Source organism: Trifolium pratense, linkage group LG1 (assembly GCF_020283565.1).
Source record: "Trifolium pratense cultivar HEN17-A07 linkage group LG1, ARS_RC_1.1, whole genome shotgun sequence".
Lineage (NCBI taxonomy): Eukaryota > Viridiplantae > Streptophyta > Magnoliopsida > Fabales > Fabaceae > Trifolium > Trifolium pratense.
The window spans coordinates 35,634,497-35,661,421 of NC_060059.1; the positions used below are offsets into that span (position 1 = coordinate 35,634,497).

The following is a 26,925-nucleotide window of genomic DNA, read 5'->3' on the forward strand; positions in this document are numbered from 1 at the left end:
CTTTATGCAGTCCATTATCCATTTGAAAATTGCTTTCCCCCCCCCCACTGTTTCCTCCAAGCCCCCCCAAAGTGACCATTTTGATCCTATAAATGCGTTTGGACTCTAGAATCCGAAATTTGTATGTTATGGTCCATACAATCCGAAATCAGTTTAAACAAGCAATTGGCTGGTTATGTCTGCCTTGTACGTGATGTTTTGCCCAAGAAAACCTGGGTTTGGACTGTACAATCCGAACGTCCTTTATTTTTAACGGTTTTGGAGTATGGAAGCCGAAACTTGTTTGATATGGACCATACAATCCGAAACCAGTTTAAACAAGCCATTGGCTGGCTATGCCTGACTTGTACATCGTTGATGATTTGCCCAGGAAAACTTGATTTTGGACTGTACAATCTGAAATGCTTTGATTTTTAAAATTTTGCATCATTTCGGATTCTACCAACCGGAAACGCTCATATTCGGTGTGTAGGATCCGAATAGAGTCTATATAGCCTATATTTTAGAAGTTGCACTTTCATAACCACTTGGACACTCAATTGGGAGCTTTGGAGCTAGGGCGATTTTTTTGGCGTATCAGAGACTTGAAAGCAACGTTTATTCACTCAAAGAGGGGCGCAATACTCAATCGGAGTCATACAAGAGGTAATAAGCACTTTAAACCGTTAATTTTTTCAATTTTCATGGTTTTATGATCGCAGTCGCGTTTGGCTCATACAATCCGAACCCATTTCGGATCCCACATGCCAAACTGGACAGCTTTTTAAAATTTTGAAATTTATTGTGATAGGTAGGGTTTGTGATGGCCGAACCTCCGTTTGAAATGAAACCGAACATCGATGAACCCGACATTGCACAACCTAATGTAGTTGAACCCGCAAATATTTTGGTTAACACTGCCAATTATTTTTTTAAGTGTGAAAAGTATAAGGTCCGAGATGAGATGATCGAATGGTGCAAAAAAGAGGCTATAAAAGCTGGATTTACTATGGTGATTGTGAAATCAGATATGGGGCATATCCTTGCAACGACCTACAACCGCGTTGTAGTTTTATTAACTAAACACGAGATTGGTTATTGTGAAACCTATTTTCCACTGCGCGGTCGTCCACCGTTGGATCCATCTGCACGCATTATGTGTGTTGGTATGGTTCCAAACCACTGCCTCCAACTTGTAAGGAATGGAAAATCATAGGGCGCCAGAGGCTGGGACTTGGGAGGATACATTTATGGATCGGATGGTTGAGTTTGACGAACTCATGAAGAATGAAAAAGGTGACATGAAGATGGAAACAAATGAAGATGATCCTGTAGTTGTGAGAGACAAATGAAGATGGAGCCAAATGAAGACGATCCTGTAGTTGTAATTTACGTTTTAGAGTTTGAAGTTGTGATTTATTTGATTATGTTTGAAGTTATCGTATGTAATGACAATGGTTATTTTTAACTTTTAATTTAGTGCAAAAGAGCAAATTCCGAACATGCATAATGTTGGCCTGCAAAACTGTAAAAAAATTTCTACAGAAAACTTGATTTTGGACTGTACACTCCAAACCTGTAATTTTAGTGACCATTTCGGTTCGCAGGATCCAAACCTGTGATTTTCATGACCATTTTGGTTCGCAGGATCCAAACCTGTGATTTTCGTGACCATTTCGGTTCGCAGAATCCGAACATAATTGGTTTTGGATTGTAGATTCCAAACCAACGTATAAGCACAATTTTCGCCCCCCCCCCCCCCCCCCCCCCCCCCAAAACGTGTTCCCATCTATAATTGGCTTGTTTCGGATCCCACGAACCACACATAATATATTTCGGATCCTAGGATCCATAGCTTCCTAAACCCCCCAAATTCAAGGTTATTTTTGGATTTTTGGGGGGTTTAAGAGGAACATGGGGGCGAAAAAAGCAATTTTCTATCCATTTTTTTTAAACTAGTATTTTTTTAAGATAAAAGTCTTGGGTCTAACTTTTTTGAATTTTGCTATTCTTTGATTTGTTCATAGGTCCTCTAAAGTTTTAAAAATATCCTAGGATATTTTGGAAGATAAATTTTAAATTGGGGCTCGTTGGGACCTATATTTCAAAATGAGTAAAATTTAGATTTTTTTTTTTTTTATTTCGGAAGATATCTTTTGAATACGTTGTGTTGTGTGTCGTAATGTATTTTTTTAAAAGGTACTCCCTCCGTCCCAAAATATAAGCAAAAGTGAGTCAAAGAAACTTGATGTATTTGGTTAAAGATTTGGACCAAATACATTCACTTTTGTTGACCAACTTTTGCTTATATTTTGGGACGGAGGGAGTACCTTTTTAGGCCAGCAGTTAGAAACTGTGTTTTTATTTCCTCTCCCACACTCCATCTCAATGTTACAAAAAAAAAAATACAATTTGTTGACGTTTTGAAAATATGAAATCAACATATCATCACTCATAGAGATTTCTCCACTCATTTGACATTAAAAAATAATGCTCCGTTTGACCCTACTTATTTTTCATATTTTTTTTCCTCCTTAAAAGTAGTAAATAAAAAAAAAATTGTGTTTGAACCAACTTCTCCTTATTTTCTATTTCTTTACTTTATTTCTCTAATTCTTTTAAGGAGAAATAGGGTCAAATACAAATTTCTACTTCTCTATTTCTTTTAAGGAGAAATAGAAAAGTAAAAAATAAGTAGGGTCAAACGGAGCCTAAGTACCATGTGTTTTAAGTTTTTTTTTTTTCCAAGAATTTTTGTAAAGCTGCATTTTGGATTGCAACTTCTGAAATGCAAGGGGAAGATAAATTCCGAAATGGCTTTTGGAAGATAACTTTGAAACTGGTTCAGAGTGAAAATCATGCAATTTTATGATGGTTAATGTTTTATTTACACACACACACTTGTAGATACGATTGAACCTCTGGTTGATTTGAAACAAGACAGTGATAAACCCGACATTGTTGAAACATACATTATTGAACTCTTGATTGTTAACATTGCCAAATATTGTTTTAAGAAATAAAAATATAAGATTTGAAAAGACTTTTTTGTGTTTTTCGAATAAATTTTATGAAAAGATTAAAAAATAATTTTTATTGGCTATTAATTGTGAGAAAAGGACAAAAAGAAAAACAACTTAAATACAATTCGTATATAATTTTATGAAAAAATAATAATAGGTCTTGCTAAAAAAAGTAATAATAAGTCTTAAAAATAGTAAAAAATGATCTTCTTATTTATAATAATTTAAGATAAAGACAATTGATTTTTTTTTTATTATTATTATAGATTGGGATGGAGAGAATACATAATATAATAATGTTCAAAGAATGAAAATAAATTATGAATAATTTTTTTTACCAAGTAGCCTACATGTTTGAATCGGTGTTGCGTATATCCCTACTGAGTGAAATATGCTTTTTAAAAAGGAAAGATAATTATATTGAGGTTAGAGGATGACATTCATGTGTTTTTTTGAATGTGCAGCAGCCTATGAGTGTTGCTCATAGTGTTTTTCATGTTAAGGATCATAGGGCGGTTCGGTGGGAGAAATCAGGAGTGAGATGAATAAAATATAATGTTGATGTCGTGTTTGTAGGTGGGCCCAATGTGACTTCTACGTGTTTGTAGGTGGGCCCAATGTGACTTCTACGAGTCTTTGTTTTCACGAGCAATTTGTGGCAAGTTTGACTCAGTGGCAGCAGCATGCTTACTTCGTAGTGGAAGGCGAAACATGAGCTCTATTACATATTATGAAAGGGGTCACTCTTCATGGATTTGAGCATGCCCAATTTGAAAGCGATTCAAAGTTGTTGGTTGATGTTATCCATTCAAGAAGACTAGACAATTCAGAGTTTAATTTGATTATTAAGGACATTATTCTTCCTATGTCATCTTTGAGGTTAAGATTGTTATGAGACAAACAAATTTGATTGCTGGTACTCTTGTTGTGGCGGCCAAAGCTTGAGCTAATTTCCATACAACATTTATGAGTTAATCATATTTTTATTATTTTATTTTTTTGGTTTACAATGAGTTGAGGATTGAACCCAGTACCTATAACATGCTACTCAAATCCCTCACCACTAGACCAAACCTAGTGACTTATATCTTTATTTTTTTGTTACAAATTAGTTAATGATATCAATTGAATTTGTTTGTTTAAAAAAAGAAAATAATTTTTGTAAAAAAAAAAAAGTAAAATGTCAAATACCCACTAAAATTTGAAAATTCGTCAAATACCCCCTGGAATTTGAAAATAAGCAAATACCCCCTGAAATTATAAAACGTCAATCAAATTGCCCTGTGACACTACCAATCAGAGTCCACGTCAGGGGTAATTTGATTGAAGTTTTATAATCTCATGGGGTATTTGCCTATTTCCAAATTTCAAGAAATATTTGACGAATTTTGAAATTTCAAGGGTATTTGATAGTTTACTCAATAAAAAATTATAAGAAAAAGAAAAAAGAAAGATAAAAATTTATTTTCTTGGAAAAAACAAAGTACCACATCACACGCCATCATCGAGTCTCATCTTTAGCTTCAGCTACGATATACAGCCCCTCTTTTGGAACCCTAATTTCCACAAATCCCTAAATTCGCAATCCCTTTCCCTCCATATCTTCTCTCAGGTGATGTTTATCATATCATTGCTCTTGAAGTTTTCTTCTTTCTTTTAATGGTCGTATCTGAATTCTGATGCATGTCTCAATTGCTAGATATCCTTTAATTTGATGCCAATTTCAAAAATCATAGCGTTTTATTTCCTCGTTTCGTAGTATGAATTGTTATGGATTTTTATTTTATTTTAAGTAATTAATGGAATCTATAAATGTCTATGTTGAATTCCATGCAGATTTTATGAACAGAGTTTTGGAATATTTATTTATTTTTGGTTTGTTGCCTTAGTTGTAGTTTGTATATGTCAATGGAATCTAGGTTGTGAAAGCCCAATGCTTTGTTGTGGATTTATTTAGGGGGGAAGTGTTTTGTTGTATCATAAAGCTTGCATATTGTTATTGTGACTTGGAATTTGTGATTTGCAAGATTTGGGTTGGTTTTAAACTTTTAGCTATAGCTTGGGTTTGAGAGGGAACTTTCTAGGCCCATTGGCAAGTTTTGTTTTTGAAACAACCAATGTTAGTTGTTAGTTTTTGTTAGATTAATATTTTTCTCCTTTGCCGGGTGTTAAGTCCGAGACCTCCAACTTTTTTTAACCCTTAGCTCAAACCAGTTGAGCTACCCACTCTCCCTGGATTGACAAGTTTGATTCGCTCAATCTTATAACGGCCAATTCAAACCACGAGTACCCAATTCAAACTGATTGTTGGAAATGAAGTTGAGTTTTAGCTTGTTAGCCACTTATACTAATATTATTCTAGTTCTGCAATGTTATCCTTATACTCATATTCTTTTACTTGCTATTGTGGTTCAATGGAGTCTAAATTAGTCTAAATGTGTAGAGGCAAATTGATTGGCTATCGACATGATTTTTGATAGAACAATATAGTGTTGTTTGATTCATATAGTTGATCCCACCTAGAGGGATAAGGCTTGGTTGGTTTTTGTTGGAGATTGGGGGTTTTGGCTATTCATCTTGTTGACTTACCTTTTATCACGCACACAATTATGTTCTTGATAGTTGATACAATTAATTTAGATAGGATGCTGGTGGAACATTTGAACCTTTATAACGCATGCTGCCTAAATTGATCATCTTTTTGAAAATTATCTAGATAAAGGCATTTTTTTGTAATACTATACTTCTCAATACTTCTATATGATGGGTTACCTGATTTCGAAATGGACATTGTAGTCCAAGGGACTGCATATTTTGGTGGTTCCATTCAACAGGTTTAAGGTTATAGTCTGAAATGGCATCAGTGTCTACTCAACCACAGTTTCGTTACACACAGCCACCATCAAAGGTACTTCATTTGAGAAACTTGCCATGGGAGTGTATAGAAGAGGAGCTAATTGAACTTGGAAAGCCATTTGGTAAAGTTGTCAACACAAAGTGCAATGTTGGAGCAAATCGAAATCAAGCTTTTATTGAATTTGTAAGTAGCATATGTTCTTTTTCTTCCTCTATTTTTCTTTTCCTTTCAAATGAAGCTACGGATTTTAGTTATGAATCATATATTGTAACCTGCAGTCAGATATAAATCAAGCCATTGCAATGATATCATACTATGCTTCATCATCAGAGCCTGCTCAAGTACGGGGGAAAACTGTGTATCTGCAGTATTCCAATAGACAAGAAATAGTGAATAATAAAACTGCTGCAGATGTTGCTGGAAATGTACTATTGGTAACAATTGAGGGTGCAGATGCACGCCTTGTGAGCATAGATGTTTTACACTTGGTAAGCAATTGCGTATGTGCCTATGCTATATATGCTAAAAATGTCATCATGCGGATGCTGTTCTTTTAGTTTTGTGATTAGGTTTTTGTCTTTGTCAAACTATGGATTTTTTTTGACATGTATGTAAATAATCGGCAGGCCCATATCAAGGCAATATCTTCGATGGCAGCTTAGTGCTTTTGGAGAAAGAGCTTGTGTGTGTTTGTTTCCTTTCTCCTTTCCTTAGAACTGCCTCTTTCTTCCCTACTCTCTCCCTCAGCTCCTACATTTTTGTAGTTTAGGTTTTACTTTTACCATTATTTTTTTCATTTGTGCAAAGTGAATTAGTAAGCAATTTTCCTCACAAAGCATTTGTTTGAATATAAGTGACAAAGTGAATAACACCACTTTAATATAATAACCATTTTAGTTTTATGTTTGAAGTTGTCATTATTTTAAGAAAACCATTATCAAAATTGAATCAGCCATATTCCCCTGGGCCTTACCCCAATTTTCTGCAGTTAATGCTAGCACTGTTGAACAATTGTTGTGTTTTCTTCATGTTTCAATAACTCCCACAATCTTTGCTTAAGATAGTCTAATTCATCATTCAGCAAAATATGCGATAAGAACAGTATCCTAGCATTTCACGAGATACCGTTAGGATTCCCCAAACAGCAAAATAATAATACTAATAACAGTGTTATACACATATACTATAGAATCAAAATAGAAAGTGCAACTGTATTAAGTTAACACTGAAAATGTACGATCACTATTAACCAGAGCCTATGGCTCCCTCAAGAGAGTTTTCTCAGTCCAAAACTACATAAGAAACTCCTGTGCTTTCGCTCTCTGCACCCCCTCCTTTTTATTCTTTCATTCCCTCTGACCAACTTACTCCCAGCTTATCCTTCAATTACTCATTACCCTATTGCCCATTTTCTTTTTCCAATAGTAGGGTGTACCCATGTTCTGTCACAACAACACTTGTAGGTTCTGATGTAAAACCATTGCCCTACTGTAAAAGCACTACCTTGTCCCAAAGTTGAATTATGGAAATTTTCCTCATCGAATAGGTTCATACTCGCAAGTAGTATCGTGATTAAAATCTCCTTTCCACATAACAAACCATTGCCTAATAGGAGAACCACACTTGATTATCTCCCTACTAGCCAAGACACAACTGAATCTGCCAACGCCTACCTCCAATTCCTCAGGGAAAGCAGCCTTTAGGGAATAATCACCACTAACCTTCTTCAGCTGGGAGACATGGAAAACTGGACAAGTCCTTGAATCTGCGGGTAATTTTAATTTGTAGGGCTTTGGTCTTTGGTGTATATCGTTCTAGATACTGAGATGAACCATTGTGACGAGCATCCAGCTTTTGATTAATTCACATATGCAAAGACTGTCTATAAGCTCCAAGATTGAAAACCTTTCTTAGAAGAGTCTTGAACACTGTTAACCCGCAGACTGTTTCATTTGGATTTGTCTTGATCAAGTTTTGCTTGAGCTGATTAAGAGCTTCATCCCGATCCACTCATTCTTGATCCACTGCCTCAACCCTCAAGTTTGATCTGATTGCATTAAAATTTAAAGTAGTGATGTACCCTTTCTTCCATAGACAATTTCAATTAGATAGAGGCATGGAAGGATGCATTGTATCACACTTCAGACTACCGTAACCATTATGCCCAGTTTGTTAATTGTTCGAATGCAAAACACGGAGGTCTCATTTTCAAATGAGTGCCTTGTAATATGAAAAGCTCCTTCCAAATAAATTGCTCAAGTACAAGGTGTCTTATAGTATGAGGGACTCCATGAAATCTAAACTCCTCTCTAAAAAGTCTGGCCAGTATCATTGCTGCATATGGACGGCAAACTTAGACAACACATATTGCTGCATGACCCTTGGATTGGGAAGACCTATGATAAAAGCAATAGAAATATCCTCCCAAATCTGACTTGGAATCCAAAGAGGCTTTAGTAATCCTGCAGCGGGGTTGTGGCTGCATATTTCTACCTTCGACAAACATCACATGATGATGGACAAAGTCCAGGATACAACTTTTCATTCCCAACCTATATTAATTTCCAGCAATGCTTCTATATGTGCACAATTAACATAGAGGGGACATAAGAAGTGGTTGGTATGACCAAAAAATTCTTCTAATGCAACAAGACACTGTGGAATGTGGATAGGTAAATCTTGATCTTAAAGATGGATTTTAGTGCAAATCATTCTAATGCTGAGAATGATTTGCATCAATTGCTTGATTTTGCAATACCATGCAAACAATTTGATCTCCTTCCAACCAAATCGGTATGAAAGATCAGTATGTACTTCGCCAACTTCATGCAAATGAGGGCATCAGTTGCCTTATGTTAACAAAGGGCATCTCTTGTGATGGAACTATGACTAATGAAAGAGATATCTTCCCATGACTATTTTCTCTCAAACTAACCTGTTCCATCTTTACTGAAATGTCATTGTCATGTTCTTCCAATCCACTTAGACCTTCCCCAGTTTCCTCAACCCAGCTACCCATTCCCCCCAATTCCGGAACATAAGACTGTCTTGGAGTTGAAATACTAACTTACTAGAGTTTGTGTTAAATCTGTTGAGTTAAAATTGTGGGCTGCCCCACTATCAGTAAGCACTACCACCTCCTGCCATTCTATACAATACTTCAGCTGTGCACATTGTTTTTTATTTTCCAATATTGTGATTTTCCATTAAAATTCATTGCCTCATTCTTGTTAACACAAGCATGTTAAGTTATTTCTCCAGGCAATGGTAAATGGATGAACCTTCCCTCCACAACAGTAACAGTGTAGCACAAACTCTTAATTTTTCGATCTGGCAGCTCTAGGTAGGAGATATGACACTCCACCCAATTCTGACAACTAGCAACGTTCGTCCTCAGCATGATGAGAGATGCAAACGTTGGTTTCTGTAAGGGCTAACCAGGGGCTGACCCATAAATGACAAATTGGATTGGATTTGGGTATTCTCTTAAGGTCCCCAACCCAAACTTCCTCTGTGGGTGTGACTCTCTTTGATTCAAGCTATTACGAGTCTCACTTCCAACAATATGTTTTCTTCCTTTTAAATTCCAAAAACAACTATGTATCGGCTCGCCGCTTACATCCTTTCATCCTTGTCCTCACTCGCCGGCTGATGGATGATTGAAAGTCACTCATGAAGTACCCAATATACTGCACTTCAGATAATCTTGTACGAGATGAAATCAGCTGAGGTCTTTCAATGTAGTACTTGGTCGATTTGTCTAAGAGAACAAGCTCCTTAAATGAATTTTGAAACTTCTGACCACCACAATCAGCAATCCGCTTACACTTTTATTTCCCCCATGTCAAATTCCATATAGTCTTTGGTCTCTCAGAGAAGTTTAACAATATGTTTGGGTTAGAATCTCCAACGCACAAAGTGCATTGGTCCAAAGTTGCGTCAAGGAACCTTCGGTCAAAAGTGCCTTGGGTCCTTCCATGCTATTCTTGGTTAATTTGAGCTTCACTTCTTCAAAGGTGTTATGTACTTCAAAATAAACTTCCGTTATGATAATTGATCTTTCTTGGTCCATGCCATCAAACATGGGGAGCTCACCCTTTCTTTGTTGACATTAGATACTCTCTCTTTGTATCCCCTCCTTTTTATTGTTTCATTCCTTTGGACTATTTTACTGCCAACTCACCCTATACTTACACATTACCTTACTACCCATTTTCTTTTCCCCTAGAGTTGACTCCCCATAATATTGGCCTACCAACATCACTAGTAGGTTCTACAGTAAACCATCCTAATGGCCTCTAGCAGATGCACAGTGATAGTTTTATCCAATCATAAGTGTTCATTAATTCTTGTATGCACAATGATGTTTGTGAGTTTATGTAAATGGGCAGCTGTTTTACTTATTTTGAACTTCTAGATATGTTAAAAGTTCTTATCTTACACAGGTTTTTGTTAGTTTTAGGTTCCCAGATTCGTCGATTCTAGAGTTAAATCTTGATTCTAGATTTGTTAATTTTTTAAATTCTGATTATATTGCTCACATATGCAGGTTTTTTCAGCCTTTGGATTTGTTCATAAGATTACTACTTTTGAGAAGACAGCTGGATTCCAGGTTTGTTGATTAGTCACCCTTCATCTATTTTGGCTTTATTTTCAATGGGTACAAGCTTATTCTAAATACAACTGTTTAGGCACTGGTGCAATTCTCAGATCAAGAAACTGCCACTTCTGCAAAGGATGCTTTGGATGGAAGAAGCATACCTAGGTGACAGTTGTATTACTTGTTTGTCATAGTATTTTGTTCAAACTGTGTACAATTGTTAATGTGGTGCATTTCTTGGTTAAATGATGGACTATCGTAAATAGTAATGTTTATTGACTTCTGGAGTTTATACACTATTTTTGTGCCTGTTGTAATTGTTTGGATCATTGAATGCGTGAAATATGGTTAGCTACATCATTCCAATTGAACTGATCACGAGTAGAACATTTGTGCAGTTATTTGCATCTTCATTAGCACTGCTGAATCCTGATAGTCTTTATACATTAAGCATTACTATTGCTCAATTGTTGTTTGTTTAAAATGATTGATCTTAATATTTTTTCTCCCTTTTTGTATCAGCTACCTGCTCCCTGGGAATTTGGGACCATGTACCCTTAAAATCACATATTCTGGACATTCAGACTTAAGTGTCAAGTTTCAAAGTCACAGAAGCAGGTATGACTGCTTTCTTTTGGCATCCAAGGCATATAAGAAACCTATGCTCGACGATTTATCGTTCCCCTGGCCTGGTGACTTTTAATTGATTCACTGTCATGGGCATTGGTTCTGTATCTCACCCTTGATATAGTGTTTTAGCCCTTCTATTTGCATGCGGTAACCGTATACATTTTTATTTTATTTTTAAATTATGTAACTCCTTTTTTTCTTTCTTTTTCTTGTTTCAGGGACTACACTAATCCTTACCTTCCTGTTGCTCAATCAGCTATGGAGGGAAACGGACAGGTAACCTTCTTGAATGTGCATAATGAAGCCTTTTAACTTGATATGCACTTCATTCACATTGGTGATGGGTATCTACCCTCACACTTTGTTGCTGCATGCTGTCATCCTTACAAAGGATTATGGTTTTCTAAATATATTTATAAATTTACAATTTTTGCAGTCCGTGATGGGTTTGGATGGGAAGAGACTGGAAGCCGAGAGTAATGTTCTTCTTGCATCAATTGAGAACATGCAGTATGCTGTAACCTTGGATGTCTTGCACATGGTACTTTGAACTGCAGTTGGCAGTTCTCTATTTTTGAAATGATGTTGCTGACAACACTGTTTTACTGATATTATACTGCTTTTTCTCTGTTATTTGTAACAGGTTTTCTCTTCTTTTGGACCCATCCAAAAGATTGCAATGTTTGATAAGAATGGTGGTTTACAGGCTCTAGTTCAATATCCAGGTTAGGTTCTTTCAATACCTTCATTCATCTTTGTTCAAATCTTCCTATATATTATGTTTCTGTTGTCGATTATTTGTGCATACCATACCAGCGGGCTTCTCACTGTCAATGTCCTCTATGTTGCTTAGGTTTTGAATTGTTTATTTTTTGAAACATGCCTTCACAACCTTTTTTTATAACAACCTCATTTTTTTTTTACTTTCACCTCCCTTGTGTATACAAATTGTTAAACAAGTTATTAAATAACCCTTTTGGTTTTGCTGCGTTTTAATTCATTCCTCAATTAGCTGGCTGAATTCTTTATTACTGAAAATTTTCTTATGCTTATGATTTCTTTTGTATCTTATATTTGTGTTTAAAACTGATGTATGTATGTGTTTTATTAGGTAATTATGTCATGGTCAATAGATTTGAATTTGAAGATTGAGCTTGTGAAATTGTATTAATTTGTCAGAGGATTTTTTTGACATTGTTTAGGTGTAATTAGTTTTTTAGAGACCGAGCCGAGCTGGTTTTTTAAACATTGAATAAAACTGTTGTATCTATAAATTTCATGTTTTGGGAGCCTAGCAAAGGACGTGTTAAATTTTTTTAAAAAAATTTGAAAGGATTATTGAACCTTTGGGGGGAAATGTGTGCATTTGAGTCTGAATAATTGTGATTTTTGCCTGGTTGGTAATTAGAAACATTTTACCTGTTTTATTATTTTATAATTACAGTTAATAATATTGTTGCGATATTAAATTCTATGGATTACAGATGTTCAAACTGCCATCGTGGCCAAAGAAGCCTTGGAAGGACACTGCATTTATGATGGGGGATTTTGCAAGCTTCACCTCTCCTATTCACGTCATACTGATCTGAGTATAAAGGTAATCAGCCTACGCTGTCCATAGAATAGGTGCCCCGTGCCCCATATGTCCATTGGTGGTTGTTTTGTATACTTCTCGTATGGAGTTTTGGTTGTCTCAGGCTCTCAAGATTTGTGTTATTACAGGTCAATAATGACAGAAGCAGAGACTATACCATGCCTACTGCACCGCCACCAGTTATGAACGTTCAGCCCTCAGTTTCAGGGCAACAACAAGCTCCCATGTCTGGTCCACCATCTCAACAGTACAACACCGCTCAATACGCTCCAAGTAACAACAACCAGAATTTTATACCTCAATCTCAGGCTGGATGGGGACCAGCTCCACCAGCACCACACCCTATGCAGCAACAGCAGCAGCAACAACAACGGATGCATCATAATCCTTACTTGCCACCTGGTACAATGCCACCACAAGGTGGCCCTGGAATGATGCAGTATCCCGGTCACATTCATCAATAGCCTTGCTCTTCGGCTTCAACTAAGCTGAAAATTGGCTAACAGTCAACACATTGGCAGAAATGAGGACTGTCATAATTATGAGTTCTTATGTTTAATTATGTAATTCCGAATCTCAGTTTGTTTCCACTTTTCATCATATTTAATTTTGAAATTTTTAGATGTAATCAATGTTTTAAGAACACTTAGTTTGCTGGTAAGCATTTGAAAAAACTACTAAAATTTCTTTTATTTATCTATTTCTATTGGTTTCTCCTAAAAAAAGTGTGCTAGCTTGGAATTGTGTTTCCATTGAAGTTGCCTTTGAAATAAAATGTCTTGACCTAAGCGACTCTCACCAACTCACTTTAATGTCTCCGACTCTTATCTAATTCTTCTTTCCACACACTCATATGATTCTACCTCATCGTAACCACACAATCCACCCTTTGCAAGTTCTTTCTCGTGGTCTTGCACGACCGCTCTTTATTTTCCGTCTCGCGTAAAACCATATATTTTCTTTTCCATGCCCCGCGTGCGACCTTGCTTCTCTTCTCCAATTAAAAAACAAAAGAGATTCTTTATATCTCCCTTTTCTATTTTGAATCTCCACTATTAGGGTTTTTGAAATCTTAATTTGATCTTTTTTAACTTGACATATTGCTTATTTTTATTTTGGTGTGTTGATTGATTACACGATTGAGACTATAAGTAATATATTTGTGTTTGTTCCGAACTAAATCAAGGCCTAATTCCTTAGCAAACTAGATCACCTTGGGTCTTTAGCTCCTGAACGAACCATAGCATAGACACACCCTAGATAGACACTTGAATAAGCCGCCCGCCAATCCTATTAGGAATTTTAGATATGAATCTCATCACAATTTGTCTACAGCTGTCCATAGAAATAGTTGTCCAAACTAGGGTTTTGGGTCCTACAATCCTAATCGTCTCATTATAAAGTTTAACTCATGGTCTACATTCGTGTCCACAACTTTTCTAACCCTAAAACTTTAGACTGCAATGCTTATTTACTTGGTCATCATAGTGTTTGCATGCACAAATCCCTCTTTGGAGCCGTTGTTCATCAACCACCTTTTTCAACCTTTCATCACTCTCCTAGGCTGCATATATCTTAGGTCCGGAAGGATCAATGTTGTAAAATATTTGTTATAATTTTTTTACATGTCCAAAATTGGAGTATTTTGTGATATTTGTGTTGTAATACTCTTCAAAATTATTGGTAGTTGTCGTTCATCTCCACGTTGTTAGTTGTTGTGATATTATTTGCCAATCCTCTTCAACTTCATTATTGTATTAGTTGTTGTAGGAAATGATTGATGGTATTCAAAATCATTATTGTGTTAATTGTAGTTCAAAAACATTGATGTTGTTCCTATCGTCAAAATGAGTTGTTTCTTGATATTGTTTTTGTTGTTATACGATAACGTGAATGAACATTTAAAGAATAAATTACTATCAAATGACCAAGAATATGGTCCTAAACAACAATATGTTTAGTCTAGTTCGGAAAGGTTGCTATCCAATTATAGAAAACAAGTGATTACCTTTTTTTGTAGTCATGATGAATCAACTAAATCTACTAATCAAAGTAACTTGCCTGAAATTTTTAAATGACTCGGAGAGACATTGTTATTTGGTGTTTGTAGCCACTTTAATATTTATGGATCAAAAGGAGTATAATATTGATTAAATTTAAGGTCATGTTGACCGATAGTTAGTTAGTTTAATAGTGATTGACGTTAAACTTGGTAGGGGAATCATGGTTCGATCCCTCGCAACTGTGATCGGGAGGAGGTTGAAACCACTTGATGTCAGAACTGACCTCGATCTAGATTAAACTGGTGGTGAAAAAAGAAAATTAAGGTCATGCTAATGGGTTTTCTAAAGGTATATGATATATTTTTTTTCGACGGATGGAATTTGATACGTTAAGAATATAAATATAGTAATATTCTTATAAAATATACGTGTTAAAATTATAAAAAATTTAAAATTAAATTATATACACAAATTTTAATAAAACAATTCTTTATTTAGATTCATAACGAGTTAGCTAAAAAACTGCATTTAAACTAAAACTAATTCCATCATATGTAATATTCATAGTTATTTGTCTTTTAATTCTAACTTTAAGGTGAAGTTTGCCAAGCGACAAACGAACATGGTTGCCCATAAGCTTGCTAGAGCGGCAATTTTTTGGGCTAGTCGCTATTATCTTGAGAGGATACCTATTTGTATTGAAACTATTTTGATTAATGAAATGTTTTAAGTTTGTGTTTGTCAAAAAAAAAAAAAAACTAAAACTAATTTATGAAATTGAGTTAGAGCACAAATTCCTCAATTATGGCTCTACCATTCCATACCGTATCACAATGAGATTTCTTTTATTTTAAAAGTAAATACTAAACAGAACAACACATGACAAACACATTGAATATTTTTTTTTATACGATATTTGATGGTCAAAAAGTTATTTAGTATTTTAAACAACTTAATACAAATAGTAGTGTAATTTTAAAAGTAGTGCATTCAATGCCTTGACATTTTAAAAAGATTTTTTTTTTACTTAGAACTTTTGTTTTTGTTTCTATTTTTATTTCTTTAACCATTGCTTTTAGGAGCGGTGACCCTTGATTTTTAGCATATCAATTATCAAACTCATATTTTTTTTTTTTACTTTCACCATCAGTTTAAGCTGGTTTGGAGGTCATTTTATGAGATCAAGTGGTTTCAGCCTCCTTTCAATCACAGTTAAAGAGATTAAACTGTGGTTCTCCCTACCAAATTCAGCAGCAATCACCATTGAACTAACTATTTTAAGCTTATACTACAAAATAATTTCTGCAAATCAGTTTTTTTTTTTTTTTTTTTTTTTTTTTTTTTTTTTTTTATAAATTTGTAAAAGTAATTTATAATAACTTATACAATTTTTATTAATAATTTTTTTTATAATAAGCTAAGTTGAAATTTATAAATTAACATAATTAAATTTTTATTTTTTTTTTTAAATTAAAACATAAGTCAATCCATGCGTGTAGTTATAAAACCTCAATCTCAAAATCAAATCTACGGGTAGACACAAAAATCTGAAGCCGGCGCCAATTTCATTGTTGGATAAGGTTTACGTGCTTCTTCTTCTTCTTCTTCCGCCTCACATCACTCTTCCTATTCCTACCCTCAACGAGGGAAAGGAAAAACAAAAACCATGGCAACACTCCAAACCTCCCTTCTCTCCAAACCTCTCCTCCCATTCCTCATTCCAAACCACTCCATTCTCAAACCTCACAATCACTTCACTCCCACGCGCCTCCACCCTCGCGTCCCCTTCACTCCCCTCCTCTGTACATTCCATCCCGACAATACAACAGTCCCTCACTCCGAACCTAACCCTAACAACCTATCCGAACCTATTACCGATTCTGCTGACGTGGAATCTATAAATTCTTTAGAAAACGATACGGTTGTTACGGTTTTGGATTCGAATTTGAATGAATCGAGATTTGAAGGTGTTGTTGTTGATGGAGAGAGTGAAAAGAAGGATTCGAAATTGGTTGAGAATGATGGTAGGTTACCGATTGTGGTGTTCTTGATTGGACTTTGGGTGAGAGCGAAGAAAAGTATTGAGAGGGCATTTTCGGAATTGTTTGATTGGTGGCCGTTTTGGCGCCAGGAGAAACGGTTGGCTAAGTTGATTTCGGAAGCTGATGCTAATCGGGACGATGCTGTTAAGCAGAGTGCGCTTTTTGTTGAGCTCAATAAACATAGGTTTGTTTGTGTGGAATTTTTCAACTGGAAATTTCAAATTCTTGCTAATTTTTCTTCTATATGAATGAATGAATACGGTAGAAGAAAATTTTACTTTTTGTATTGCATTTGGAAAATTGGATTTTAGTGTTGTTGAAGATTGTAGGACATGTAAACCAAGTATTTGGGCTCAAGTGTTAATGAGCTTTAGCTGTTCGGGAGAATCTGAGTTTGGGTCATGGCAGAAACAATTGTTGAAGAGGTTTTACTTGCCTCCTGGCTGAATTCCAGATCACTTGGGTCCTAGGAATCGGAGGGTTAAACCCAAAAAATAAAGATTGTAGGACATTTAACAATTTACTTGGGAAAATTGGAACTTGACATTAGGGAAAATTACCTTAGGTTTACTATAGTACTGCTTAATTCTTCTTTAGATTTTTTGTTTTTATTCAATTTTCATTTATGTTATTATATATGTTCTTATTGTTTAGGAAGATTTTTATTGTTGCTATGAAAATTAGGGTTCTAACCGTAAGAGTCTAAGACTAAGAAAGAGAAGAGGAACATAAATTAGCTACAAAATAAAAAAATTTCTTCATTGAATGATTCATATCCATAGACACAATACACCTAATAAACTATTCTACATGAATGATAGTTATCCATGTGTTACCCATCTTAGAAAAACATTAAAATTCCAATAGAAATAACAATTATTTTCTGCTGAGTTTCTAAAGCTAGTTCTTGAGCTGGATCAAAACCCAGTATTTTATGCTTTTTTCATTTATTTATTATAGTCCCGAGTCTGTGATAAAGAGATTTGAAGAAAGGGACCGAGCTGTGGACAGTAGAGGAGTTGCAGAATATCTTAGAGCTCTAGTGATCACTAATGCTATCGCAGAATATCTTCCTGATGAGGAATCTGGAAAACCTTCTGGCCTTCCTAGCTTGGTAATCACTTTGAAATTGAATCTTTCGTATTCTTGTTCTTTCGTATTTTGAATCAATTTTTAGTCTTTATTCCCGACTTTACAGTGCTTCATTGTTCATTAGTGGAGGTGGAGTGCAACTAAGGCATATTATGTATATGTATCTACTTTTATAGGTCATTTACCTAGTTCTATTGTAATAAGTTGTGAGAATGAGATAGAAAAATGGCTGAAGTTGACAAGTGTTAATTCATAATTGTGATAGAAAATATTTCTTAAGTTCACGGGAAAATTTTCTCACGCAACCACAGCTAAAATCCAATGAGAGCATAAGCTCAATGTTAATAAAATGAGGATGCAATGTGAATGTGTAGACATACGCTACGATAAGAAGTGAATGCATTTGAGAGAAAGTAGGGGGGTAGCATAGCATCTGTTGAGAAGATGATTGAATCTCACCCAAGGTGGTTAAGCAATGTAGAAAGATGATGAATAGAATACGGAGTAGGCATGGTGGACAGAATGCAGGATACCTTATAGTTAGAGATAGAGGGTGACTGAGAAAAACTATAGAAGGAGAAAGCATTAAATTGGACTTTTTGAGGATTGATTCTTTCTTGACAGAAGTACAAAAAATATTGACATTGTTTGATCAATGTCATTGACAAACCTAATGAGAAAAAAGATTTGCTGGTTTTCTTTCTACTAAATTTTTTGGATAATTATTATTTTCATACTTCTACAAAGGATCATGCTGATATGTGCCCGAAGGGAACATATTAAGAATACTTCAAATAGTAATTGTCTTGAACAAAACAATTTTTAACTTCTAAAATGATAAAATGCACAATTTTCAATACCAAATTACTATCTATAGTATACTAACAAGGGCCTTAAGGGCACATGTTAGCTTTTCCCTTCTACAAATTAGTAGGTAGTGTTTCTCCAATATATGCTTCTGGATCTGAAATATTTGATTTGTGTTCTTATCTTAAAATACTTGATAGAGTTTATGATGATGAGCTTAGAAGATAGTTCTTGTCCAGTGATTCTTGCAAGTTTGCCTTTTGATAACATGAACTTTTTCTCATCATAGTACATCTTCATTTGACAATTTCAGTTCATAATTTACTTGTATTATGCTTTGGAAACTTATGGCAAACATATATTTTCAGTTGCAAGACTTGAAACAACGGGCGTCGGGTAACACAGATGAGACTTTTCTTAACCCTGGAATATCTGAGAAGCAGCCGTTGCATGTGGTTATGGTAAAAAAATTATCAGAAGACTTTCTTTTTGTGCTTTGAGTGGTTAGCCTAACTACATAAATAATTTGTTCAATTTGCATCCCAGATTCTATTGTTTGATTGTTCTTGGAAACTCAAGATGCTGCTTCATTTTTTAGGTTGATCAGAAAGTATCAAACAAATCACGTTTTGCAAATGAGCTTTTCACAACTATTGTGTGTACTGTAGCTATTGGACTGATCTGGTATGAGCCTCTAGTTTCCCTATCTTGCTCCTTTTCTCATTCTGGTGTATAACATCCACCCTTTGATTTTTTGTATACTAATATTCCTACTATATGTCTGTCAGGTTAGTGGGTACTTTTACACTTCAAAAATATGTCGGAGGCTTGGGTGGGATTGGTTCTTCAGGTGTTGGTTCAAGTTCTTCCTATACCCCAAAGGAGCAAAACAAGGAAGTGATGCCCGAAAAGGTTAACCCTGTGATATGCTTTTATTTCTATTTCAATATGGCACATAGATTGTTCTTTCTTTTCAAAAATACATGATTGAATAGTTTAGGTGTGTATTAGCAAGAAATTTGGGCTGTCAGTGAGTATCTTGGATGAGAAGATTGTAAATGCAATGGGTTAATGAACAATAGCATGTCATGATAGATGTAATACGTTAACAATTATTTTATTATCCAAACAAGATAGTCCCCGCTAATCATGCCATTACTAAATATTTCATTGACCAGCCAACAATAAAGCTGGGAAATATGACCACCCCCGTTAGTCTTGAAGTATATCTTAGGGTCCGTTTGGCCCAGCTTTTTTTAGAGCTTATGCAAACAGCTTATGCAATATAAATTAGGTTTTATGCTATTTTATAAGTTCGCACTAGTGAAAATTGTAATTTTATAAGTTATTTTATCATAAACTACCTCGACAAACTTATAATAATATATAAAAGTTGCATAAGCTCTAAAAAAAGCTGGGCCAAACGAGCCCTTAATACTATCAAATGAGTTATTATTTCCTTATTTGTCATATGTAAGGTCTTACATATACGATACATCGGAAAACCAGAAATTCTGCCATGCGTTATATACTTTAATCTTTATCTTTCTTTGTCTCACCTTGCAGAATGTAAAAACTTTTAAGGATGTGAAAGGCTGTGATGATGCAAAGCAAGAGCTTGAGGAAGTTGTGGAGTACCTAAAAAATCCAGCTAAATTTACACGCCTTGGAGGAAAGTTGCCAAAGGTCTACACAAGTTATTGGTCATTTTGTTTTTAATTTACTTATTGCTTTTGTTAATATATCTTTCTACTCTACATGTATGGGTTCTCAATTGTTAGTAACGAAGTCCTTATTCCCATCACTGTTTAGGAACTGATAACGTATTTAGTAGTTAGTACATCTCTTTATGCACATTGTGCTGTGCACACTAACAAACATGTTAAACTCTGGTCATCAATCATGATATTATGTATTTTTCTTATTATTTTTATTTCATGCCATGCTGATGAACTTGCTTTTATTGAAATAAAATGTCATGCTGCCTTTATATGTATATAAATAAAATAACCATGCTTGTTGTTGGTGCAATATAGTTGTAATATATTGTTTATGAAGTCAGGCTAAGATGGTCCTCTTTTCAGGGGATTCTTCTGACAGGGGCACCTGGAACTGGAAAAACTCTGCTAGCCAAGGTCAGTTAAATTCTATAGTCGGACATTTTTGGGAAGTTCTTTGAAGGGCTTAAATCTGGACTCTTGTTCTTATATGTGACATTGATATTTTTTTTACACTCTTTGCATAATTCTAAAGTCTTTATTGCAATGTTCATTATAAACTAATCCATTGAAATTCATTTCTATTATGATCTGATTGTTTGCTTTATGTGGCACCTTGAAGGCTATTGCTGGAGAAGCTGGTGTTCCATTTTTCTATCGTGCAGGGTCAGAGTTTGAGGAGATGTAAGTCTTCTTTTGCCAGACTATGTTGATAAGTTGGCACATGTTATGCCAGAATGGGGGTACATTTTGTTATTAAAAAAGGTGCATAAAAATCTGCTGTTGTTAACAACTAAGTTGTCAATCCCGCATAACGGCGCAATGTGTCCAACCCGAAAACTGCGATACCAGGATAGCATAGGGCAGGATGGCCTCTATTTAAATTTGTTTTGGACAAATTACATGATTAATATTATAAACACATAGTAATTACAAATTCATGAAATTGCATAATTAGCAATAAATAGTTACTATAAAATTAACCAAATAATTACAAATTCATGAAATATTCATAATTAGCAATAAATTTAAAAGTGACAAGTCCTCATGTCAGCAAAACACAGATAAATACCAACAAAAGTCGAGAAAACAAACAAGTTTAAGTCTTACTACTTGAAGTAACTAAATATTAAAACTCAAACATAAGTTTTAGTCAATAGTAATCAAAGATCATTATCATCATCAAGACTGGGATGAATTTGCCATCGCTGAATAAATGAAGCCTACTCTGCTCTTTTAGCATGAAAAAGAGGGGACAAAAAAAAAAACACACCTGTGGCCTTCTCTGTTCTATTTGCACAAAACCGGAAAAGTAATTAAAACAAGGCAGATAAGTATATTGAATCACACAGAAAGTGTGCTGTTTGGAGAATAAGATGCAGCGGCAGGGTCGATGGTAGTTAAGTCGAAAGTGGCTGCTCGGAAGAGGTTCCCGTTTTTGTTCTACTTGTAGAAAGGGAATGCTAGGGTTTTTAGTGTGCAAAAAACCCAAAAGTGCCACTAAAAGTTGTCTCTATCTTAAGGGTACTTTTAGGTTCTTGAAACCCTCATTGTAGCGGGTCTGTTGCACCGCAAGGAAATAAGTCCAAGACAATTTGAACATTACAATACATGTAACATTGTGATGAGTTATAAACGTTCCAGAATTTCTTATTTCTTTTAGATGTGTGGCATTCTTCGTTGGCAAATTAGATGCTAAAATGTTTTCACGAAACAAAATTTCGAACTTTAATCTCTGTCTTCTGGCAGTTGAAACTTTTAAGTCAGTGGATGGGTATCTTGTGCTTGTATACTGTAGCCACTTTCATTGCATTAAGGAAAGTTTAAAATGTTGGCTGTTATGGATGATTGGATTCATATTTCTTTTCATACTCAGGTTTGTTGGAGTTGGTGCTCGACGTGTAAGATCCTTATTTCAAGCAGCCAAAAAGAAGGTTTGTTGCTTTTTGTGGATGATCTCACAAAACGTTTCCTATAATGGTTTACTCTAACACAGGACTTGTATATGTTTCTGATTGTAGAACGTGTTTTCTCCTTTATGTGTAGGCTCCTTGCATTATTTTCATTGATGAAATCGATGCTGTTGGATCAACCAGGAAACAGTGGGAGGGCCACACCAAGAAGACATTGCACCAACTACTTGTTGAAATGGATGGGTTTGAGCAGAATGAGGTATCTTTGAACAGTTTGGGTTGCAATTTGTTCGTCTCTTCTTTTCCAAATTTATTTATCATTTTTTATGCTGCAGGGAATAATATTAATAGCTGCAACAAACTTGCCTGATATTCTTGATCCAGCTTTAACGAGGCCTGGTAGATTTGATCGACATGTAAGTTCTTATAGTCGTTGTTTCCCCTATAAACGAATTTATGAAGAGAGAGAGAGAAGAGCAGTAGAAATATTGCGTATCTCAAGAATTAACAAACTAAACAACAGGAAAATAAAAAAAAAAAACATAGGGCAAAAGTAGTTTCCAGTTTCTCTTTCAATCCAGGTTGTTGTACCCATTTAATGTGTATAAAATATAGTAGAAGATAAGATGACTAACAAATTCTGAATTCCAGATTGTTGTAACAAATCCAGATGTACGTGGTCGGCAAGAAATATTGGAACTCTACCTGCAAGATAAACCTATAGCTGATAATGTTGATATTAAACAAATAGCTCGTGGTACCCCGGGATTCAACGGGGCAGGTGAGTTAACATTCAAATATATTTGACATGACATAATTTCTATCAATGTATGAATCTTCATCTGAATGTTGTTCTCTGTAATTATATATTTACATGAACTAGATCTTGCAAACTTGGTGAACATTGCTGCCATTAAAGCTGCGGTTGAAGGTGCAGAGAAATTAACAGCCTCCCAGTTGGAGTTTGCAAAAGACAGAATAATTATGGGTACAGAGCGAAAAACAATGTTTGTATCGGAAGAGTCAAAAAAGGTATGCGCAGGAATTTGTGTATGTCAGGAAATTCAGTTTGGTACTTAAGAACTGTGGCTTATTTTATTGGTGTACTTTCTAATCTTGTTATCTTTTCAAGACTTTTGAACATGAATATTCTGTGCTGCATTATCTTAAAACTCTACAGTCTTCACTGTAGTTTGTTTTGTTCACATATATCTAAAATTCTAAATATAATAGCTTTAATCATAATAGTATTCATATATCTTATGATTGCAGCAGGCTTAACATTAAATTACTAAAAATAAATGGACGAAATTTTTCGGTAACTTGACCATTCCATATACTATGTAATGAAATAGACTGAGAAAATATCAGTCTTTTGTAATAATGAAATAGAAAATCGGATGACCACCTAACAATAGTTAGATGCTAAATCAGTTGTTAGATGTTAGGTTGATATGATAGGTAAATTGGTTTTTTGGGCATCTTTTTAGTCCATTTTAATATAATATTCATCCATTGATGTAGGCTCATTATGTTATTAATTAATGGTTGTAAAATTTTCAGCTTACTGCTTATCATGAGAGCGGCCATGCAATTGTTGCGCTTAACACTGATGGTGCACATCCAATTCATAAGGCAACTATCATGCCACGTGGATCTGCTTTAGGAATGGTCACCCAGCTTCCCTCAAACGATGAGACATCAATAAGTAGGAAGCAGTTGTTAGCACGTCTTGATGTTTGTATGGGAGGAAGAGTTGCAGAAGAGCTTATCTTTGGTAGGGATAATGTCACTACTGGAGCAAGTAGTGATCTTCAATCTGCTACCGAGCTTGCCCAATACATGGTATTGTTTCGCTCCCCTGTTTTGTTGATAGTGCTGTTGTTGCATTTGTTAGTTCTTTACAAAAATTATTCAAAATTTTGTTTTTGCGTATTCCTTTTGTTGATGTTCAATTGTTACTTGGAATATTGAAAAGTAGTAACTTAAATTCCAGGCATATCTTAGTTTCTGCTGAAATTCATTGCTTGTGTTTGTTGTATTTTAACCTCTCACAAGGTATCAAGTTGTGGGATGAGTGATACAATCGGACCAATTCATTTAAAGGATAGACCAAGCTCTGAAATGCAATCACGCATTGATGCAGAGGTAAGTATTATAAATCATATTTTTTAACATTTTGATATCGAAATCATTTTTGGATAGTAGAATTCATGGTTGGAGCTGAGCTTTTCCTGTTTTGCAGGTTGTTAAACTCCTTAGAGATGCATATGATCGTGTGAAAGCTCTTCTGAAGAAGGTTTGTTGAATATTATTGTCTAAATAGGTTTTTTTATATAAAACGGGAAACCTCTTACTTTCATTGAGATAAAGAGAAGAAATTACAAAATGTTTGGATGATAAGGAGTTTTATTTTTAAGTCAATGGTACTTTGGTATGCGCGCACGGTAATGATTAGTTTTGAGAAGTCTTGTAACACAAGTTATTTAACCCACTAGTAAGTCCAGTGAGTCAAGCAACTAGTAGACATTAACACATTTTTGTGGTGAAAGTGTGTTTGGGTTTTAATCAAAATGAACTGGTGTCCAATGGATCCTATTGATTTTGAGCCACAAAAAAGGTTTGGAACGCGACCCATTTAAATAGCAAGGCAACATTATGTGAGTCGTGAGGATCATTGATATTAGAAAATTAGAATCAAAAGGAACTTTTTGAAGTGTATAAATTCATTGGAAAAAGCTGGCAACCTTGAATTATGCAATGTTTGATATCTATACTGTTCGGCATGTAAAAAATATAACTAGTCATCTTTTACATTTTTTTAGCATGAGAAGGCATTACATGTGCTGGCAAATGCATTATTAGAGTGTGAGACACTAAGTGCAGAAGAAATCAGGCGAATACTTCTCCCATATCGGGAAGGAAGACTGCCAGAACAACAGGAACAAGAAGAAGCAGAAGGAGATCTTGTACTGGTGTAATCTTTCTCTCTACTTTGTGTCTATTGTTGTACTAATTATAGGGGAAACTCTGTACAGTATATCTTGAAGTCCTACAGGTAAATTTTTTAATCTATTATGCAGTTTCCCTCCTTAGCTCATGCTATTCTTGTCATAAGATGATCATAGGAAGTAAGTTATACACCTTTGAATATCAACGTGTAGCATTTAGTCCTGCTAAAGATGACAAAGGTCAACTATTAGAATACTACAGCCCTTGCCAAGGGCAATATATTTTTTTTTTGGAGAGAACCGTGTAATTTGTAGACAGATATTTATTGGACATGAACAATTCTGTTTAGTAGCCTATGCATTCTTCATTTTTGTAAGAATTTTTTATTTGTTATGAGATTGTGACCCAAGTGTCTGTTAGCAAGGTTACACTGTCAATGTAAGTGTTGAAAGAAATAAGATGCAACTGTCTGAGTTTGAAGCATCATTGTTTCTCAATCCAAATTTCTTGAACCCTGCTCCCGGTTACCAATGGTTGAATGAATAATCTTGGTTAAATTTTGTAGTTCTACATATTAATTTCCACAAAACTTTTTTCAACCTTGTATTTATTGTTCACCCTAATTAAAGGACCGGGATGTTGGGAAATTCTCATTAAAAAAGGGGAAGACTTTAGGAAAATGGAAATTTTAAATTGTTTGCCAATTTCAATAAAAGTTCTTAATATTACAATCTTCGAAAATGTCAAGACTAATGTGGATGGATCTCATCAATAAATTGCAGTGATGAGAGACCTCATGAGTGAATCAACTTCATTGATCGATGAACGAATGGAGTTACAAGGGGTTTATATATGAATGAATGAATTAAAAATAAGCGTTTAAGGTATTCGTCACGAATATAGAATATTGTCCATATTATTTTTGCAAAACGCATGATTCAATATGGTAGCAAAGAAGTCTTGCGCCCAGTAAAGAAAAAATAATAATTAAAGAACAAACTCCAGAAACATCAGCAAGGTTCAAATGACTAGTCTGTGTAGGCAACCTATGACATTACTTTCTACAGAAAGTTAGCAGGCAACCTATGACTTAGAACATGAAGATTCCAATCACTGTTACAATCCACAAGATTATCAACTTGAGCATTGTTTAGATCGCTTGGAATACTAACTTCGAAATCTGCAATTCTAATATTAGGCACAATCCAATTGCTAGATCAGACCACAATACTCACTCCATTACCTATAATCCAGAATTCACGCTTCTGTGAATTTTGGCCATAATTTAACCAAAGTTCTCCAATGACTTGAGTCTGAAGGTTTTGCTCACAATACTCACTCTATTACCTATAATTCATATTTCCCCTTCAAGGCCACCACATTTTTTAGGCTGAGCCACATTCATCAAGTTCACTACATGGAACATCCTAACCTCATGAATATCACCCCCAAATAAAGGAGTGCTTCTTTGAATTGCATGCAAATATGATTTTGGAATGGCCATGGTCATCATAGGAATAGCTTGAATAACCGAGCTAGCAAGGGCAACACTTCCTGAAGCTAGCTTATTGCCTTATTTTGAACCTGCTCGATCAAATAACGACGATCCATCTTCTTTGGTGTTTTTCTAGTTAGAGGTATACCAAGAGATTTACCCAAATAAATTGTTTCCATAAATCAAGATAATTAAATCAAAGAGGACCTAATGTTTCTAA

The 26,925-nt window shown here is 35.0% G+C and overlaps 2 protein-coding genes across 3 annotated transcripts; both read left to right on the forward strand.

The window, feature by feature from the left end:
- Positions 1-4,376: 4,376 nt before the first annotated feature.
- Positions 4,377-13,383, forward strand: LOC123917797 (polypyrimidine tract-binding protein homolog 2-like). 2 transcript variants are annotated; one of them, XM_045969644.1, is made up of 11 exons: positions 4,377-4,614; positions 5,799-6,042; positions 6,138-6,347; positions 10,409-10,471; positions 10,551-10,624; positions 10,982-11,077; positions 11,308-11,365; positions 11,526-11,630; positions 11,733-11,814; positions 12,574-12,686; positions 12,812-13,383. In XM_045969644.1, the coding sequence occupies exons 2-11, from the start codon at positions 5,857-5,859 to the stop codon at positions 13,145-13,147; spliced, it is 1,323 nt and encodes a 440-aa protein (XP_045825600.1). In that variant the 5' UTR covers positions 4,377-4,614; positions 5,799-5,856; the 3' UTR covers positions 13,148-13,383. The 2 variants fall into 2 exon arrangements, with proteins under 2 accessions (XP_045825600.1, XP_045825591.1); XM_045969635.1 differs by having other exon boundaries at positions 4,480-4,614; positions 5,837-6,042.
- Positions 13,384-16,179: 2,796 nt separating this feature from the next.
- Positions 16,180-25,584, forward strand: LOC123923212 (ATP-dependent zinc metalloprotease FTSH 11, chloroplastic/mitochondrial). Its single transcript, XM_045975900.1, has 17 exons — positions 16,180-16,912; positions 17,689-17,842; positions 18,996-19,088; positions 19,226-19,311; positions 19,416-19,539; positions 20,194-20,313; positions 20,712-20,762; positions 20,968-21,029; positions 22,222-22,279; positions 22,392-22,517; positions 22,594-22,674; positions 22,910-23,039; positions 23,142-23,290; positions 23,822-24,103; positions 24,317-24,406; positions 24,504-24,557; positions 25,084-25,584. The coding sequence occupies exons 1-17, from the start codon at positions 16,353-16,355 to the stop codon at positions 25,237-25,239; spliced, it is 2,376 nt and encodes a 791-aa protein (XP_045831856.1). The 5' UTR covers positions 16,180-16,352; the 3' UTR covers positions 25,240-25,584.
- The last annotated feature ends 1,341 nt before the right edge of the window (positions 25,585-26,925 follow it).